This window comes from Protopterus annectens, chromosome 7.part0 (assembly GCF_019279795.1).
Source record: "Protopterus annectens isolate FY-2018-M chromosome 7.part0, PAN1.0, whole genome shotgun sequence".
NCBI classification, from domain to species: Eukaryota; Metazoa; Chordata; order Ceratodontiformes; family Protopteridae; genus Protopterus; species Protopterus annectens.
Genome location: NC_056739.1, coordinates 164,255,727 through 164,274,383, shown reverse-complemented (window position 1 = coordinate 164,274,383; position 18,657 = coordinate 164,255,727). Strand labels below are relative to the sequence as shown.

The 18,657-nt window shown below is 42.6% G+C and overlaps 1 protein-coding gene across 1 annotated transcript in view; it reads left to right on the top strand.

Moving 5' to 3' along the window:
- Positions 1–18,657, top strand: part of STK38 (serine/threonine kinase 38) — a 1,097,533-nt gene that overhangs the window by 742,703 nt on the left and 336,173 nt on the right. The window contains exon 14 of the mRNA XM_044076623.1: positions 12,124–12,219. Within this exon, the coding sequence (XP_043932558.1) occupies positions 12,124–12,219 (96 nt within the window). The remainder of the gene's footprint in view (positions 1–12,123; positions 12,220–18,657) is intronic.

The window sequence follows — 18,657 nt, the reverse complement described above, 5'->3', positions numbered from 1 at the left end:
TGTGAGTCAAGGGCATAACTTATTTATTGCTGTTTTATGTAATGCTTTGGGTATCATATCAATAGGTCTGAGCCTAGGTTTTGTAAAGTGCTTAAAAGTTGAACACTAGAAGTTGAATGCTTTCTTAAATTGCATTTTCCACCACTCATTCCAATAGTCCATCCGTACTCCCACAGGTGTATGCATGAACAGCTACTTTTGAAGATCCTGAGAGTAGTTGATCCCTTCATGCTTCTCTCTGTCGATGTTCTTCGTGTTTCACTGTTGCAGTCATCACATTTGGGTTATCTGCCTGCAGGTAGCCCTTAGCCGGCCTGAATACCAGAGTCTTAGGATTTCTGCGTCAGATGCTGTCACTTTTTCCCTGACGTCAGGGGTATAAAACATGCAGCCGATGCCATTACATCAGTCTTTCTTGCCGTGCAGTGCCCAAAGCAGAAGCAGTTTGCAAGTGTAGGTCGGCCGTCTCCTGAAATTTTCGTTTTCGAGTTTCAGACCCGAAGTCTTCAAAAAAGATAAGTACCCCGTTAGGGATCCTTTTTCTTGCTCCAACCGATGTCAGTAAAAGTTTGTCTTACCTGTGGAAAGCAAATACCTCATAGACATTTTCATTCTTACTGCATCCCCTTTTTAGGCCCAGACCACGAAGTCCCTCACTGTCGGTTTTGTACCTTGTTCAATGCCCTAACTATTCGTCGTCGGGCCATTTTTTGCAGCCAGTTACTTTCGTACTTGATCTACGTACTCCGAAATGGCTTCGTTAAGCCATCCGACTACTGATCTTCCGAAAAAATGTAAGGACAGAGACGGACCGCATAGGTCCAAAACTGCCAATGATGCTTCCGTTAAGCTAGTCGTCAGTCTCCCGGTACTCAGTGAGGCGCTTTCACAGACCCTGCTACCCGCTACTTCAGATTCGTAGGCCTCTACTGAGACCCATTTGGAGTCTGGTATGCCGCGAGATGCTTCTTCGACTGTGGAACCTGCGGATGTCTCTACCTTGGATGGGTCTGGAGCCGCTGTGCAGGCACTGGCTTCTGAGGGTGTATTTAGGCCTACAGACATTCATATTGAACCAACGCCATCATTTCCATCCATGCCTGGCTGGCAACCCTCGACTTTAAAGGAAGCTTACCTGCACATCCCAATAAGAGGATCCTGCAGAGACAATACCTACGTTTCAGGGCCGGCTCCATGCACTTTCAGTTCTCTGCACCTCCCTTTGGCTTGTCTACTGCACCCAGAGTGTTCACAAAGTGTCTAACTCCAGCCATTGCATTTTGCAGGCAGATAAATATTCAAATTTACCCATACTTGGGCGATTGTCTGATTCAGGCAGAAAGCCAGGACTTGCTATTACAACACCTGGCATTCATAAAGAAACTTCTAACCTCACTGGGGTAAACCTCAACGAAAAGAAATCTCACCTAGTACCCTGCCAACAAGTTGTATTCCTGGGAGCAAGCTTGAACACAACTTCCCAGATGGCATTCCTCACTCTGGAGAAACAAGTTTATTTGACAACCTACTTCAAACTATTGGCCACAAAACCCCAGCTATCTGCAAGGAAAATACTGCAAGCTCTGGGGTTCATGGCCTCTTGCATTCTACTAATTCCATATGCAAGACTGCATATGAGGAAATTCCAATGGTATCAACATTCTCAGGACCCGGAAACAATGATTTCTATCATTCCTTGTATGAAGAGAGAGTTCCTTTGGTGGGCGGAGGCCTGCTACCACAAGGGACTCGCTTTCACTCTACCCCCTGCCTCCCAAATCCTAACAGACGCATCAGACTATGCATGGGGGGGCTCACATGGCAGGGCAGTGCATTCAGGGCAAATGGAACCCGAGACAGATGCACCTGCATATCAGTCAAAAAGAAATGTTAGCTGTACAGAGTGCTCTGACAGCCTTCAAAGACCATATTCTTCCAGGACAACTATTGGTAAAGACAGACAACACCACAGTTATGTGGTACATAAACAAGTAGGGGGGAACCCACTCGTACCCTCTCTGCAGACTAGCCATGGCTCTGTGGAACACAGCCTTGAGCTACCAAGTACACCTACAAGCACAGTTCCTGCCAGGCAAACTAAATTCACTGGAAGACAACTTAAGCAGAAATGTTATGGACCCACACGAATGGAAACTAGAACCCAAAATATTCAACCTCTTGAACAAATGGGGGGACTCCAGAGGTAGACCTGTTTGCCTCCCCTCAGAACTACCAATTGAACATATTCTGCACAAGGAACTCCCCACAGTCAAGCTTGGAAAGTGGATGCCCTGTCCTTTACTTGGAAAAGGCTATTAGTTTGTCTTTCCCTCTCTGCCTCTCTTCTCGAAGGTTCTAGTAAAGATCAAACAGGACAAGCCAAGGACAATACTTATTGCACCAGACTAGCCACGCCAGCACTGGTACCCCCTCTTGCGCAGTATGACACTGCTACAACCATCACACCTGCCTCAGACCCCTTGCCTGCTGTCCCAGCAGGCGGGCTAGATTCTGCACCCTCTGCTTCAAACCCCTGAACCTTGCAGCCTGGCTAATTCCTTGAGCTCTCCTCTAGCATCCCTCAGTAAGGAGGTGCTGGATGTCATTCTGGAGGCAAGGAAGCCTAGTACTAGAAAATCCTATACTGAAAAATGGAAAAGATACTGTTCCTGGAGCCAGGCTCAAGGAATGGGCACAACGGTGCCCAGCTTACCTCATATTCTACAGTACTTAACAGAAATGCTCCACAAGGGCCTATCCCTCTCGTCAATTAAAATTCATGCCTCTGCCATTTCAGCACATTACAGTACTGAGCCACCCCCCTTTTCTCTCACCCCTTGCTAAAACAATTCCTTAGAGGGGCCAAAAATTTAAGACCCCCCCCCCCACTCCAGACTGGGACCTTAACTTTGTATTGGAAAAGCTCACTCTTCCCCCCTTTGAGCCAGCTGCAACAGCAGAGTTGAAATTCCTTTCTTGGAAAACAGCCTTCCTTCTAGCCATCACTTCAGCAAGAAGAGAGTCTGAATTACAAGCCCTCATGGCTGTGGAACTCTTCCTTATCTTCCATGCGGACAGAGCTTCCCTCAAGACTATTCCTTCCTTTATGCCCATGGTGGTGTCTAGTGTGGCCCTAAATCAGTCAATTCATCTGCCTACTTTTTTCCCTAATCCACAAAACAAAGAGGAGTGAATACTGCACTCTCTGGACGTTCACAGACAACTTAGATTTTATTTGGACAGGACTAAGACACTCAGAAATTCTGAACAGCTGCTAGTTGGCTTTGCTGCAGGGGCAGAGGGGGAAGGCCATTTCAAAGCAAACCATTTCCAAATGGATAGCCCATTGCATTCATTTATGCTACAAGCACCATGGAAAACCTACCCCACTGGGGATAAGATCACATTCCACCAAGGCTGCATCTACCTCTGCGGCATTTCTCAGAGGAGTCTCTACCAGGGACATCCTAGAAGCTGCTACCTGGAGCTCTGTACATACCTTCACCAAGCATTACCACATACCTATCTTTTCTAAATCCAGAGCTGGATTTGCCACTGCAGTCTTGCAGGGCTTAATAGTTGGCCCTGATGCTCTTTAACTTCCTCCTCCATTCCTTAGCTTTGGGAATCAACCCAAATGTGATGACTGCAACAGTGAAACACGAAGAACATAGTACAGTTGTGTACACTTGCCATAAATGTAGATGTTCGAGTGTATTCACTGTTGCAGTCCTGGTTACCCTCCCTCCAGCCCCCTGACTTCTCTTGGCTCTACCTTTTCCTTCTTGTTGGTATATTTATTTTTTCTTGTGTATTTGCTTTTAGATGGGGGTGTACCATACCATATAATTGCTTCCTGTTGTGGGGGGCACCTGACATCTGGGGCAAGAAAAACTGATGAAATGGCGTCGGCTGCATGTTTTATACCCCTGACGACCTGACTTCAGGGAAGAAGCGACAGCATCCGACGCAGAAATCTGAAGACTCTAGTATTCAGGCCGGCAGAGGGCTTCCTGCAGGCAGATAACCCCAGTGTGATAACTGCAGCAGTGAATACACTCGTACATCTACATTTATGGTAAGTGTACATCTACATTTATGGTAAGTGTACACAACTGTACTTTTCTGCCCCTTTTTCGCTTCCTCTTTAGGTTGATATTTTCACATTTCTCTGTTAAAGTCTTATGCAGCCATGTTGTCTCTTTTCTATCTTGTTTGGTGTTTAGTGAGCAGCGCTGCAGCTCCAGTAGTCTGTGGGCATATCCTTTCCCCTTCATTTTCCCCACATTCCTGATTCCTTTCTTCTGGATTCATTTCAGTATTATTTTTCTGGATTCTTCACATAGATGTTGAAGGGTAGTAATTGGCAAAGTGGAAGTTGGTGAAAGTCCTGATAAATCAGGAAAGAGAAGGGTTTTACTCATTTATATGTTTGTTTGACTTGCTAAGTTGGTCTCCTTCCTTTGTTAAATGTGCTTGTTCATTCCTCCCTCCCAGGGGCATGACAGTCAAGCACCCTAGAATGAGTGAGAGCCTTGTGGTCCAGTCGTTCCAGTCAGGGGTGGGGGTGGGGGGGGACTTACCAGACCATTCATTCTCCTTGAAGTGAAAGCCTGGTGTTAGGTAGAGAGCTAAATGCTGATCTCATAGATGCTGAAAGTGTATACCTGGATGGTGAGAGATGTTGGTGCTCCTACACATCTACCTCACTGACTCAGAGGTACCCACACTGCTTCAACAGAGCAAACCTCCCAGAACGTTTTCACTGGTGATCACCCACTCACTGGTAAGTATTGGCTGTATAGTGGGCCTGTCTGCCTTCTTTCCTCAGAATAAGCAAATTGACATTTTGATGATTTAGCTCATCTTTCCTCTGCCCACCCCTGGCAGCTCATTGCATGTGCAGCTAGGTGTACACAGGTTACAGTAATTAGGGCATCATCCATCTTTACCACAGAGCCAGAGCTATAACTATTCTTGTACCAAAGAAGAATGCATTGAAGCCATTTCTAGATCTTTCCAAACAGAACAAATTGTGGATGTTAATAAATTTAAAGTTGTGATGTTACAATACAATTCTCTGGTGCTTTGTTTGGCTGTCCTACATGGTACTCTGGATCAGAAGGGTGCTTCCCTGCATATCCCCTTACATCCCAAACACAGGCACTTCCTCATGTTCACAGTGGGGGTTAGTCACTTCTCCCCAAGGTTTTCATGAAAGTCTAGTACTTGTCACCTTCCCTCCAAAGGATAAAAGGAGTCCATCGCCTTATCCAGGCCTTGTCACTACTGGAAGTGCTGATATGGCAAATATGTTATCCAGTCTTTTACTGCCTTGGTTTCAGTCTGGAGCTGAAGACTAGAAAGGTGTTCCTGGGAGTACTGTTTAGCACCAAGAAGTCCATTTCTCTCTTCCCAAAGAGAAGGCTGTGATAGCAAAATCTATTTTTCTAGTGCAGGCAAAAGATCTGTAAACCAATGAGATATTACAGGACCCAGGCCATGTATCACTGCTCATTCTGATGGTACCACTGGCTAATATACACAGAACAAATTCACTGGTACATAGAGAGATGTTTTACTCTAAACACACACTTTCACAGTGGAACTCTCTCCATCCTGCTATAAGAAAGGGATTCCTTTGGTGATTCCCCAGATTTACTCCAGCCAAGGTTGCCACATGGCACATCCGTATGCTGAGATGGACACTTTGAATCTGATATGCAGTGCTCCTCCAGTTCACCTCAGTCATGGTTTTGGACCATGGACATGCAAAACAGAACATGTAAATGTTAAAGCAGTGATGGTCATTTTACTTGCCACAGTGTTATGAGATCGAGTGAATCTGCTTCATTCATCTTTGCAGGCTTTCTGTGCTGTTATGAGAAGCAGCCATTTTTACAAGCCTTCATCCTGTCACAGAAGAGTATATTAATAAATTAAGCTGATCATTAGTCAACAGAAGTCAAGGGAAAATGAATCCTTGCTATTCCAGAGCATTTCAAGCTGCGGGGAACCCTTTGGCACACCTACTCATATATGAACAAAGACCAGCTCCCCACCTTCTGCTCCAGTTTCCTATATCCCAAGGCTTGGGGCAGTGATGCCCTTAATATAGTCTGGGAGGGAGGTCTGCTCTGTATCTTTTGTACACTTCCCTTCATCCTTTAGTTACTTCAAAATGTGAGGAGAAGAGGTATAAAGCTCATTTTGGTTGTTTTATTTTGCCTCAGATAGCCATGGTTATCCACCTTTACTCTTGGAGGCTCAGCAGGAGCTTCTGTTTTTAGCTCATCAAAGCACACTTTTGACTCGGCAAGGGGAATACACTGGTGCAGTCAAACTTAACTGTGATGTGGGTGGCTTGGATCTTTTCAGCTTTATTCCTTTCAAGGACCGCCTTTTGGACAGACTTCGCACATATTGTGCAAGAAGCTGTGGAAGAGCAAGTGGTGTAGAAAATCATACCTTCTATGGTATCTTTAAAATTCTCTCTCTCAAACACGGTCCAAGAGCTAAAGTCTTGAAATGCTTCACAATGCTGTTAGCTAAAGGCCTTTGTTTTGCTTTAGTCAAGGTGCATCTGTCAACCATTTCTGTGGGCTTTCCTAGTGATCTCCCTTTGTCCTAACAAAGCCTAATGAAGCAGTTCTTAGAGGGTTTCTGCTTATAAATCCATCTAGGAAGCAAAGCTCTCTTCCTTGAAGATGGACTTGGTTCTTAAACACTTAACCTAGTTCCATTCAACTCCATCTCTTTAGACTTTCTGAAGTGACCCTTTTTTCTTTTTCCCCTTTTCTTTCCCAATTTAATGGCATCTCCTAGCTGATGATATTTCCAGCTCTTCCCCATATCTTTCCTTGTTTACTGAGGCTTCCATATCCTCCCAGTCTCTGTTAGACCCACTCTGTCCATGTTTGCAACTGGTGAGGAGATCCAGACATCCTGAGGCAGCATTGTTCTGCTACTACAAGAGTGGCCTTCTCCTTTTCAGCCAGTACTCCAAGCACCCCAGCAACACAAGCTGGATGGGACTTGCAACAGGCTGCACCACTCCTCAATAATGCAGGGAGTTGATGACAGTAGGACAGTCCCACCCACCTACATACAGCACTGTGTAGTTGTTTCCCACAGTCTCTACCAGGAAAATTGAACCTTGTGAGTCTACCCAGTGATAGACATGCCCATTCTCCCTGCCTAGCATCATAATATAGTGCACAGAACTGCTTTTGCTGTATGCATGGAAAATAGCCAAGTATTACACGTGTGTATGATCCAAGTACAGTAAAAAAAAAAGTCACCTTGCATTGAAGTATACCTGACCCATTTGTGGAGTGCAGGGCCGGCATTAGGTGAGGAGGACTAGACAAAGAGCTCCATGTGGTCCCTTACCCCACTGTCAGTCATAACTTGGCACACCCCCAGTGTCCTCCATGGTTCCCCCCATCACGGCCTCCATAAAACATCCGGATTACTTATTTTTACACAGTTTCTTGTACTCTTCAGCTTTTTTCTTGATCCTTTCAACACACTGTTAAACTACCAAGACTGCAGTGTAATAGCTGTGAAGGAAGTAATCAAATTAAGCAAGAGATCTAAGCACTGTTACTCTACCAGAAGCTGTATGGTTCTACATTATCTGCGCTTCATCTTAAAGAATATTTCCCCAAGCCTTTTGATTTATGATGATCTGAACAAAACTCATGACTACAGAAGGAAATTCAGTATTGTTTTCGAGAAAGTTGGTTTGATGATAAAGATGACATCATAATTCCAGATAAAGTGCAAAGATAGATGCTTGCAGGGATATGTAACTCATACCTGCAAAAGTAGTGCCTGCCTCTCTACATCTCCAAAAAGTAATTAAAGTCACATTTCCTACTACTCCTCTGGTGCTACGTTGCAAAAGAACAAATGGCCACAGTCCTGTATTTCAAGTCCTTGATGTCATACGTAAACTTGGCATACTTTTTCACTTCTAGCTCCAAAAGACAGCCACTTTCTGTGTAAGCTTCTGGTGTCACACTGGAACAAAACTGAAAAAAACAAATGGAACATAGTAACATATTTCAGATTTTTAAAAAACTTCCACAGTTGAAGACAACCGACCCAAAAAAGTAAGTGAACTGTCTTTAATGGACGTAACATTAACGACAGTTCCATTACTTTTTTGGGTCGGTTGTCTTCAACTGTGGAAGTTTTTTGATTACTTGGATTTTGTGGTAACTCTGACTTTATATTTCAGATTTTTGCTGATAAACATACACATACAACATCCCTCTTTATCCCTACGCCGACAGATATCCACCAAGTTGAATGTTTGTGAGCAAAGTGAAAAAAGTGATCACAGTAAGTAACGCTACATAAGTGGTTATCATTGGTGATATAGTGTACCCAACTTGTTGCTCCTAGACAGTACTTTGCCCTTAGTCAAGCTATAGTGACATTCTGTGGACATCTCTGAGGTTTGATTATGTTATGTGGAAAATTACATAGGTAAATGACACCGTTTCTAGCGCCCACATAAACTATAGCAATAGTTTTTGCACGCATCTAAGCAGGGCTGATTTTTACACTAGGTGGGGACCAGGGCAGAAGCTTCTACTACACTTGAGTCAGAATCTTTTTACAAAGTCAGAATGTGGTGGTCACTAGGTTCCCCTGAGGCAGTGAGAAGTGTACATGTTCTGTGTTGCAATGTATGCTTTATTTTTGAATAATGAGTTAACTATTTCTTAAGTGCTACCTAGAAGAGTTGTGTAATTGAATGGCCCTGCAATGTGTTTTTCCATAGATTAAAACTGGAGATATGTTTTCACATGCATGTATAGGCGCTGACACATTGCACATGTAACTACAGGCAAACTGTAGGAATGCCATTTCAGCGATAGCATTTTGTCAAGGTGTTGGAAGAAACCAAAACACTTGGATAAGTCCACACACAGAAACACAGGATATGCAGACTCCACTTAGCCAAGAATCCAAACAAAGAGCTAAGTGCTGCAAGATGGAAGCACTACTTGCAGTGCCATTGTGCCAGTAATTAGTTGCTTTTACACATTTCTTGTCCATACTAGCAAAGACAGCTACCTATGTATAATCATGTGGATTCACTTGTGATAGAAAGTGAAAGAAATTAGTTAACCTGTTACTTTTAAATACACTGCAACACACACACCATGCACACAAGCATAAGCCACAGCAGTGTCCATTTTACATAGCTTTCAGGAAATATGGTACATTGTGTGCAGCTGCTGCTGCCTTGTAGATCAAGTAACTGTGATTATACATTTGATTAATTAACTTTCATAATCAGATGGCTTCTATAGCCACTAATTACAGCCAGTTTGCGTACATCTCACATGTCTGATTGGAATAATTTACTATGGCCCTTTTTATCACAGTTGTACACAAATGCATGCTAATCCTACAAATCCGTATTAATGATTGACCCTGCTGTCATGATGGTCATTTTCCTCAACAGACAACCCTCATTTACAGCAACTATTGTCACATTTTGTCTGTGTGCATTTCAGATGTCTGATTGTTGTAAAATTATTTTATTTATTTTACTGTTTGTTAACCAGGTTTGTCCAGCTAAGCCTGTATCCCCTCTTCAGGAGAGACCTGAGGTGGTACTTATAGTAACCAAGGGAAATTTGGCTAGGGTACTTTGCCTGTTCTTTTTTCACTGAAGTGCCATGGGATCTTTTAGATCCACCTGAGCTACCAGCAGTTACTGTGGTATATGAGACCTCTGTTTAATGTGTGATCTGAAAGGTGGCACACTTAGGAGTGCAGCCGCCCCTAACATTTATACTGAATGCAGTTTAAGTATCAAAAAATTAATCCAAGTACCTGGCATGGGGAATAGACCCCATAGCCTTCTAGTCCTCTGGCAGCAAAGGAACAGTTGTCATCTGCTGAGCCATTGACACTATGGAATATAATAATGGTCATAGTAATTTCACATTTGTTTCACATAAGCAAACAGTAGCACCGCAGTGTATTTCAACTCCACACAAAAGCACAATAATGGTCATGGTATTTTCACATTTGTTTCAGATAAGCACACAGTAATGCAGTAATGTATTTCAACTCCACACAAAAGCACAATAATGGTAATAGTAATTTCACATTTGTTTCACATAAGCGCACAGCAATGTATTTCAGCTCCACACAAAAACACATTAGGCCAGCAAAGCTAAAGTAAATGACTATTTAAACTGAGTAATCTCCAAAAGGGCCACTTACTTTCATCCACAGAAAGTACTCCAAACATGATTCACAGAAATGCATACTAGTGCTACATAGCCATGTTCACTGCCCATGATATTTGGTTATCTGCCAGGATTAAAAAAGTGTATCCCCCTGCAGTTTAGACAATCCAAATGAGCTACATCATAGTCGCATCATGATCCTGCTGACTGTGAACACTGTAATCATCAAATTTGTCTGTCTTGAAATTTTTTTGAACTTCTGCTTGATGTCCCATCAAAGGCTCTCTTGTCTAGATTGTGAGAGAGAGAAAGCCAGCTCCCCTGTAGAATGCTAAAGCCATTGGTGCCTCACCACTAGCAGAAGCAATTTTTTTTCTCCTTTAGAATTGCATATGTAAATAAAATGGAAAAGTGTCCCTAGTTTGAATGGTCCCCTAAACAGCCACCTAGTTTGCTTATTCTTAAGGTCCACTATGGTGATTTGTTGCTACAAGAGTAAATATATCTCTAGTGCTCTTGATAGATATGTTGCAGTTTGTCTTGTAGCTGGGTTTTATTGCATGTGTTTTTAGTAATGTTCCTAGACCTGTTTTGCCTTTTCTAATACGTATGATGTCAGTCGGTGCTGAGCACATCAAATTTTCAAGTAACACAACTGCATTTTAGGAGTATAACTGCATCTTGACATCACCAGAATCCTTTGTCTAAGACTTTGAAAGATACTTCTGATGATTAGTCTGTCTTTGCTGGCACATTTGTAAAGCAGTTGTAAAACTGATCATAGGGCATACTGTCAGAGCTTTGTAGGGAGCAAGTATTTTTGTAGAGCTCAATGCTGATCTCAACACCTGCATCTAAACTTTCACAGATTCCCAGTTTTCATTCACTCACTTTGTTAGGGTGATGCAGAGGATATCACATCACTGTGTACAGATCTTTGCTCTCTGTAGAAGAGGGTTTCCTGATTTTCTAGGTTTGGCCCATCCCACAAATTGCGGATGGGAAGTGGAGTTACTGAGTATAGTAGGGACTACCACAGTGCTGCGTAGACTGTTTCTTTCTGTATTTTTGGTCCCCAATTGCTTTTTTAACCAGTAAGCCTTTTGACCCACTCCATCCTCCTTTACCCAAACACCCAAGAACACTGGGAGAGAGGAGGTATGAGATATTGTCGGTCCACCAATATGAATTAGGAAAGTTACTGCATGCTAATTCCCTCCCCATAATAGGTGTATGATCAAAGTAAGGCCTGCAGTGATGGACCAGTGGTGTGGTTATGTGCATAAATGTTTTCCACAAATATACAAACACCTAAACTTAGCAGCATTGTTGTCATGCTGCTGTGGTAGACCAAAGCTTTTGTACTCAGCCTGTTTTACTGTGGCTACTCTACCATTCCTCCAAGTTGCAGTCATTCAGCTGTCTGAATCACCTGCTTTCACTGGAATGGGCGAGTCAGTAGATATGTTTTTTGCAGTCCTTGGCTTCCTAAGCTGGCTCCTCTGTCATTTGAATCATCTGGTTGAAGAAGTATCAGTACAGTTGCAGTCAAAATCCGTCATCGTATGCCACAGCCTTCAGTTACACACACTGCTGTAAGTGGTACCTTTTCTGGAACTGAGTCTGCAGTAGCTTCAACCAGTGTCCCATGCCCTCACCATAAGGAATCTGATGACAGTGTACTACTGTGTCATACTATTTTTTTTTTTCTTCCTCTCTCGTATCCCTGGGAAGCATTATAATCATGGCATGTTCTGCCTTTCCCCTCCCCTTTTCTGCATGAGATAAGTGAGTTGGCTGCTCACCCTTACCTGACAGTAAACAGTTTAGCTTTCCATGATGCTTAACTGAACCTGGTTCACCATTTTTCCATACTTATTCATTGCATGTTTTTCTGTTTTAGATTCTGCTGTGAAGGAGAACACAGGATTGGGGCTAGTGGAGTGGAAGAAATTAAAAGCAATCCTTTCTTTGAAGGAGTAGATTGGGAACACATCAGGTAAGACATCTTTTGAATGCCTGTTTTTAGAAGTAAAGTTGCGAAGCTGGAAGTTGTCCCACTGATTATGGTTGTATTCTTTCTTTTTTTGGCCATATCTTTCAGCCTGAACAGCCTTTTTGTCTTACTTTGTATAGTTTTGCCTGTAATGCTCCAGTGGTGTTAGCTTAGCAAGATTGTCTTCATTGCATCAGTTCTCTTTAAGAACTGGCTGTGCAACCCACATTTTTTTCATTTGAGGTCAGCATTGTGGGACACAGTATAACTGATCATTTTCCTAAGTATACCAGGTTTCCAGCTTCTTTTCACTCCCCTCCTGGCTCTCCATGTGATGATAGTCACAGTGACATTAGACCAACTGTCGGATAAAATGTCTTTTACCCCAGCAACAAGTCCTAGCCAACTTGGGGAATTCTTAAGTCTTCCTAGCCAGTAGATTCAGTTTTTACTCTACTCTAGGCTGCATCTCCATGAGAAAGGCCTAAGACCATATCTCTTAACTGCTGTGATTGGGCACATTGTTAGAATTTTTGTCATATTAACCTTGTTTAGTGGATGTTCATCGTAGGGATCACTGTTGCTGTATAAAGAATGGGAATTTTTCACTAATATGGCCTGATTTTCTGAGTTTTGGATATGCACTGCATATACTGGTCTCTTCAGAATAAAGGTGGGGAGGGGATCCACACAATCTCCAGTTCCTTTTTATGCAGCTAAGTTGTTCAGTAGTTTTGTTTCACCAAGGAGACTTCTGGGGTGGTGAGTTTCCTATTTGGATTTTTTTCTTATCCAGACTGAATCTAGTGCTGGTGGCTTTTATCAGGGACATCAAATGTATCTATAGTATACACACTGCTAAAAGATTTCCACCTTTTGTGGAGGATCATGTTATGGTCACCTATAATAGGTGTTCTTAACATAAAAGAAAACCATAAGTAGAACTCAGGACCTGATGCTCTTCCTGGGACAATAAAAGCTCTTGTCCTAGAGCCAGTTGATGCCCATTCCCTCAACTCTGTCTGCAAGGATAAATCCCCCCTTCATAGGCCTGAAGAAAGTGCAAGTTAAGCACCACCAACACAAGATGGAGAAGCCTAGAAAAAATGCAGTTCTGGAAGAAGGTGTGGTATGAAAGGTCATAGAAATCCTACCAGTTATACACAGGTTTAAGTGCTCAGTTTCAGTGGAGGTATTTGATGCCTCCCCCAGCCTCTTCATTACTGAAACTTTTGTCTCAGACACGTCAAGTAGTCCGCTCCACTGAACAGGAAAAAGTTCTCTTGTCTTTCCAGCAGAGGACATTTCTCTTTGAGGAGACTTTGAAAGTCTGTGTGAACTTTGGAATTGGAGTTCAGAAGAGATGTCAGATTCCCACAAAAGGTCCCTCACACTGCTGTGCATATATGAACTTAAGCTTTTTGCCATCTCTTTTAGTCTGCTAGTCTTTTGAAGAAACTTCTGAAAAGGCATGACTGGAGCCAGACTCTGTGAGTTGCATACAAGTAACCTAACCCCTTTTTAAAAAAAAAAAAAAAAAAAGTGGAAGAAAGTGCCAGATGCCATAATAAAATCTGATACTTGATCCTGTGGTCATCTCACTAGGTGTGATGATGAGGATCCAGACTGGCATCTAGCCACTATACTTTAATAAACAGAAAGGAAAGCAAACTAACAGATCATTTTGGTAAGAAGGTATATACCACTGCAACATTGAATATTAGAGCTGTTAATTTCCAAACCCAAATGTGGCAATATTAGGGATATTTAATATGGACTGAGGAGATGGCAGAGGCCCTTCAGTATCCTGTTGTGAGAATGTGACTTAGTCATTCACACCTCCCAAAATGTAGGCAGACATGCCATTAAATCCAGATATGATGCAGTGTTTGCATCTGTCAGCGCTGCAATGTGAGGAACAGCATTAAGAAGGTATGTGTACCTCCGGATGCAACCTTTGCTTGAAGTTGAAATAGAACAGATACTTAAATTGCTGTTCAGTCTTTGGAAGAATTGATGAGAAAAGGAAGACTTCAAACTGCAAGGCAGCCATTTCATCCCCTTCTCCCAGATGTAATGTAGAAGGTTTTGATTGGATCTCAAGTCATAACCACCTTATGTGTTTGAGACGTGGATATGAAGAAATTCACCTCGAGGTGAATCTTGGCCTCCAAGCGCAGAGTACATAGTAAGCAGTTATAAGTGAGACATGGTCATAACTTTTTGTAGTGCATGAAATCTTATCTACTGCATATACTATCAGTTACAAAAGAGAAAAAAAATACATTGTGTTTTACCAGCTTTGAAAGCCAGTGAAGCACTTGACAAGTAAGAGAAAAAAAAAAATCGGGAAAAGTTTTTTAAATGCTACCCTAATTTAAATAAATTATTTACAGACTAACGTGTCAATGTACATGGACATAGGAGTAAAGATATTCAAGGACTGATGGAACATTCCTTCCCTTATACCAAACTGTAACGGTGCTTAGGGGTATGTCATTTTTGATCCAGTGTTGTCTATTTTGTCCGATTCAATGTATAGGTTGCCTAGTATGACTGGATCTGACCTCAGTGCAGTATACCAGAGTATTGGATCAGAGACCTCTGAGTCCTCCCCTACCCACGTTCTCTCCTCCTATTATTTACCTCCTATTATTTCATTTGCTGCCTGTTTCACCAGACGTGTCCTGAGAGCTCAGAGTATTCAGAAGTGAAGTCAGATTTTTATTTAAAATCGTCTGCTCCTCCCTTTACCTGTAGCATTGTTAGAGTTAGGTCTAACTTAACGTAGTTTGTTAGTTTAGGTAGTTATAGATTAAATATATAAATATAGATGTAGATATATATATATATATATATATATATATATATATATAGATATATATGTATTAATCTGTATGATAGTTTTTTGCTAGGTAATACAGTATGTTGTAGAACCTTCTAGTAGTTTTATATGTATGTATACATGTGTGTGGGTATGTATAAATATATTTATATATACACACGCACTCACTAGTTCATATAGTTACTGCTGTAGTGGGTTTGAAGTGCAGGTTTTTTTTCATCTTGGTGTACATACTATTTCTTCACTAGTATATTTAAATATTTTTTGAAAGAACTTAGAGTGTATAGGAATTCCTGTGATATAAATAATACTAGGTTAGTTTTTTTCTCATGTGTTCTGATGATTGACAAGCCTAATAGATTCAAGAAATGTTCAGCTTGTGAACACAAAATTGCTACTCAAGGTCCCCATTCCCTTTGTGTCTACTGTTCAGTTCCACTCATTTTTAGGACAGCTACATAATCTGTGCTGCCTTTTGAACCAGAGCCCTACAAGGCAGAAAGTAAAAGCTAATCCTCAAAGGTTAACTTCCCCGTACACCGGGTCTATCATGTCATCTGAATCTAAACAACTGTCCACTTGTCCCTCTACTGAGAAGAGGAAGGAGAAAGATGCAAAGAAAATTATATGAGAAGAGAGAGGAAAAGAAGAAGGCAGAAAAGTCGAGAAAAAGGTCCCCGTTTCTGGCTGCTCTCCCAAGTCTGGCACCTAAGTCGTTGAGGCAGTCAGATCCATCTGCATCTCAGATCCGAACTCCCTCTCCAAAACATACTTTTTCTCCAGGGCTTATTAATTCCAAGTTGTATTCACCCATACTCCAGCCCAGGCGACCATCAAGACTAGCATCTGTAGCTTCTTCATTGAGGTCTGGTCCATCCACCAGAAGCCTTACCAAGATGGATGTTGACCGGATGATGAGAAAATTCTTGGACACAGATTCAGCTTAGGGCCCTGCAAGTGTTATCCCCCAGAGTAGGGCTGGTTATGGGCCCCTTTGACCCTGTCCCATCTTGTACAGACTGCTTTCCCGGAGCCGATGCTCATAGGTCCGAATCCTTCCACCACACCATTGTTGGAACTGATAGGCGTGGAGACTTTGGCTTTAACCTCTTCCTTTACTTTTTCAATGCGAGTGTTTTCAGGTTGAAAGGAGTCCTGGAGACAAAGCGGTGGGGTTGGAGCTCTGACAGTGGAGTTGACTGAAGTTTTCAGAGCCGTTTATCCCTCTTAGTGCTTCAGCACTTGACAGCTCGGCTCTGAGGTCCTCCTCAGAACTGACGTCTGTTGGAGTCTGGGAAACTTGTCGGCCAACATGTGTCATTTCTACTCTGCTGCATTAGCTAACTCATCTTTCAAGACTGTGGAAAGGGGCATGGCCGGGCCAAGGAGACTGGTGTGTGCACTGGATTCGGATCCATCTCGTCTCCCAATGGATCCGGTCTCTTTCCTCTCATTCTGTTCAACAGGGACAGACAGACCCAGTTAGCTTCAAGGCAGCTTGATATTTCAGCTCCTGGTCTGATTCCAACATGTCTCCATCAGAGGCCCTGAGAGACCTGTTCAACAAAAGTGGATGTGCAGAGAGAAGCACATTGATTCCTCTCCTGAGTCTATCACTGAAGAGAGAGATTTAGATGATGAAGGATCCCCGAGATCCACCCCCATGAGGAGATCACCTTTGAGAAAGCTCTCTTCTGATGAGTTTGTATTCCTTGAAGCTTTTGGGTCTTGGCCCATCGATGTCCTAGGTAGTCCCACCTCCTGATGCACTAATAGATCTGGTTGCTCAGAAGGCTTTGAAAGAACCATATGTGGCAGAGACCATACCTAAAAAAAAAAAAAAAAAAGAATCTTGGTCGCCCCAAAGGACAGTAAACATTGTTCTAAAGGCCCTCCTGCAGATGCCATGATTGTAGCAGCCACAAAGAAGGAAATATCTGAAGAAAGTTATTCTCTGCATCCCCCAACAGGGAGTCAAGGGTGTTGGACAGACTAGGGAAATGGACTTGTGCATTAGCAACCTTTGGAGTTCAAGTGCTGAACTAGATAGCACATCTGACACATTTTCAAAGAAACTTGATCAAGGAACTTTCCAAGTCTTTCAGGTAGCTTACCTTTGGATATCCAAAAAACTGTGACCTCCCAAATGTCTGCCCAGCAATCTACATTAAATACGGTCATGTGACAGATATCAGATGCAGCTGATGGCACATCATCAACCGGTATAGGTATTACTGCGCAGTTATGTGATTTTGTAGAACTGTTCAAGGCTTATCATTGCCCCCTATGATGATATCTCCCTGTTTGGACCTAAGAAAAGGAAAATCTTACCAGGAGTGAACAGAATGGGTAAGACTGCTGTGGAAATCTGTGTTTCTACTCCTCAAAGATCCTTTTCTTGGAATTAGAGGAGGTAGGAAAATGTGGTTCAAAACATCACAGGGTTTTCACCAAGATACTCCTAGACGCAGATCTTCCCATGGCAGAGGTGCAGGTAATTCAAATGGATGCTGCCTGAGAGTCAGAAGCTGAACACATAACCAGGGTTTCCATGGCCCATTCACTGAGAAACCTTAACAGCCCTGAATGGTGTCCCGACTGCTGCACTCTGGAGGTTCATGGGTGCTAAGGATAATCACCAGAAGCTATGTGATACCATTTTTGTCAATTCCAAAGAAATGACCAGAGATTCCCAATCATCATCATCATCATGAGCCGCCTTTTTCCAATTTTCTACATGGGGTCGGGATATTGTGTTAACTGTTGCCATCTTTCTCGATTCAGTGCCACATTCCTCCCTTCAACACTCTTGCCTGACTGTTGCAGATGATCTTACACACAATCCATCCACCCCCTTGCTGGACTTCCTTGTTTCGTCTTACCTTTTTCATGTCTGTCCCAAATTATCTTCACCAGATTGTCTTCTGCTTTTCTGCATATGTGTCCGAACCACTGTAATCTGTTCTCTTTGATCTTTTCTGCAATTGGAGCTACTTTGGCTTCTGCTCTTATGTCCTCGTTTCTTCTTCTGTCCCACAGTGTGCATCCTACCACCCTTCTTCGGCACTTCATTTCCATCACCTCTAACTTCATCATCTGCTCTGCCTTTACTACCCAGGTTTCTGTACATACAGTAGAACTGGTCGCAGCACTGTCTTGTACACCTTACTTTTCAGTTCCTTTTACATTCTTCCATTATAGACTACACTTGAGACTCTATGCCAGTTGGCTGCAACTCCTCTGATTCTAGCTTTGAGCTCTTCCCTTTTCCTCAAGCACCCCTCCTAGGTACTTGAAGCTGTTTACCTGTTCCACTACCTTCCCTTCTATCTCAATTCTCATCATCTTCTGATTTCTTTAATTTGTTGCCATTACCACGGTCTTATCTGTGCTTAGTTTTATTCCACGTGCCTTCATTTTTTGCATTCCATTCCCCTATCCTTTGCTGAAGTTCTTGCTGAGAGTCTGCCTATAATGCCACATCGTCTGCATACTGTAACTTTGTTGATCTGTCCCCTCCAACATGTTTGCTAATGTAGTCCATCACCAGTATAAACAGCAGTGGGCTCAGAGCTGAACCTTGGTGTACACCCACT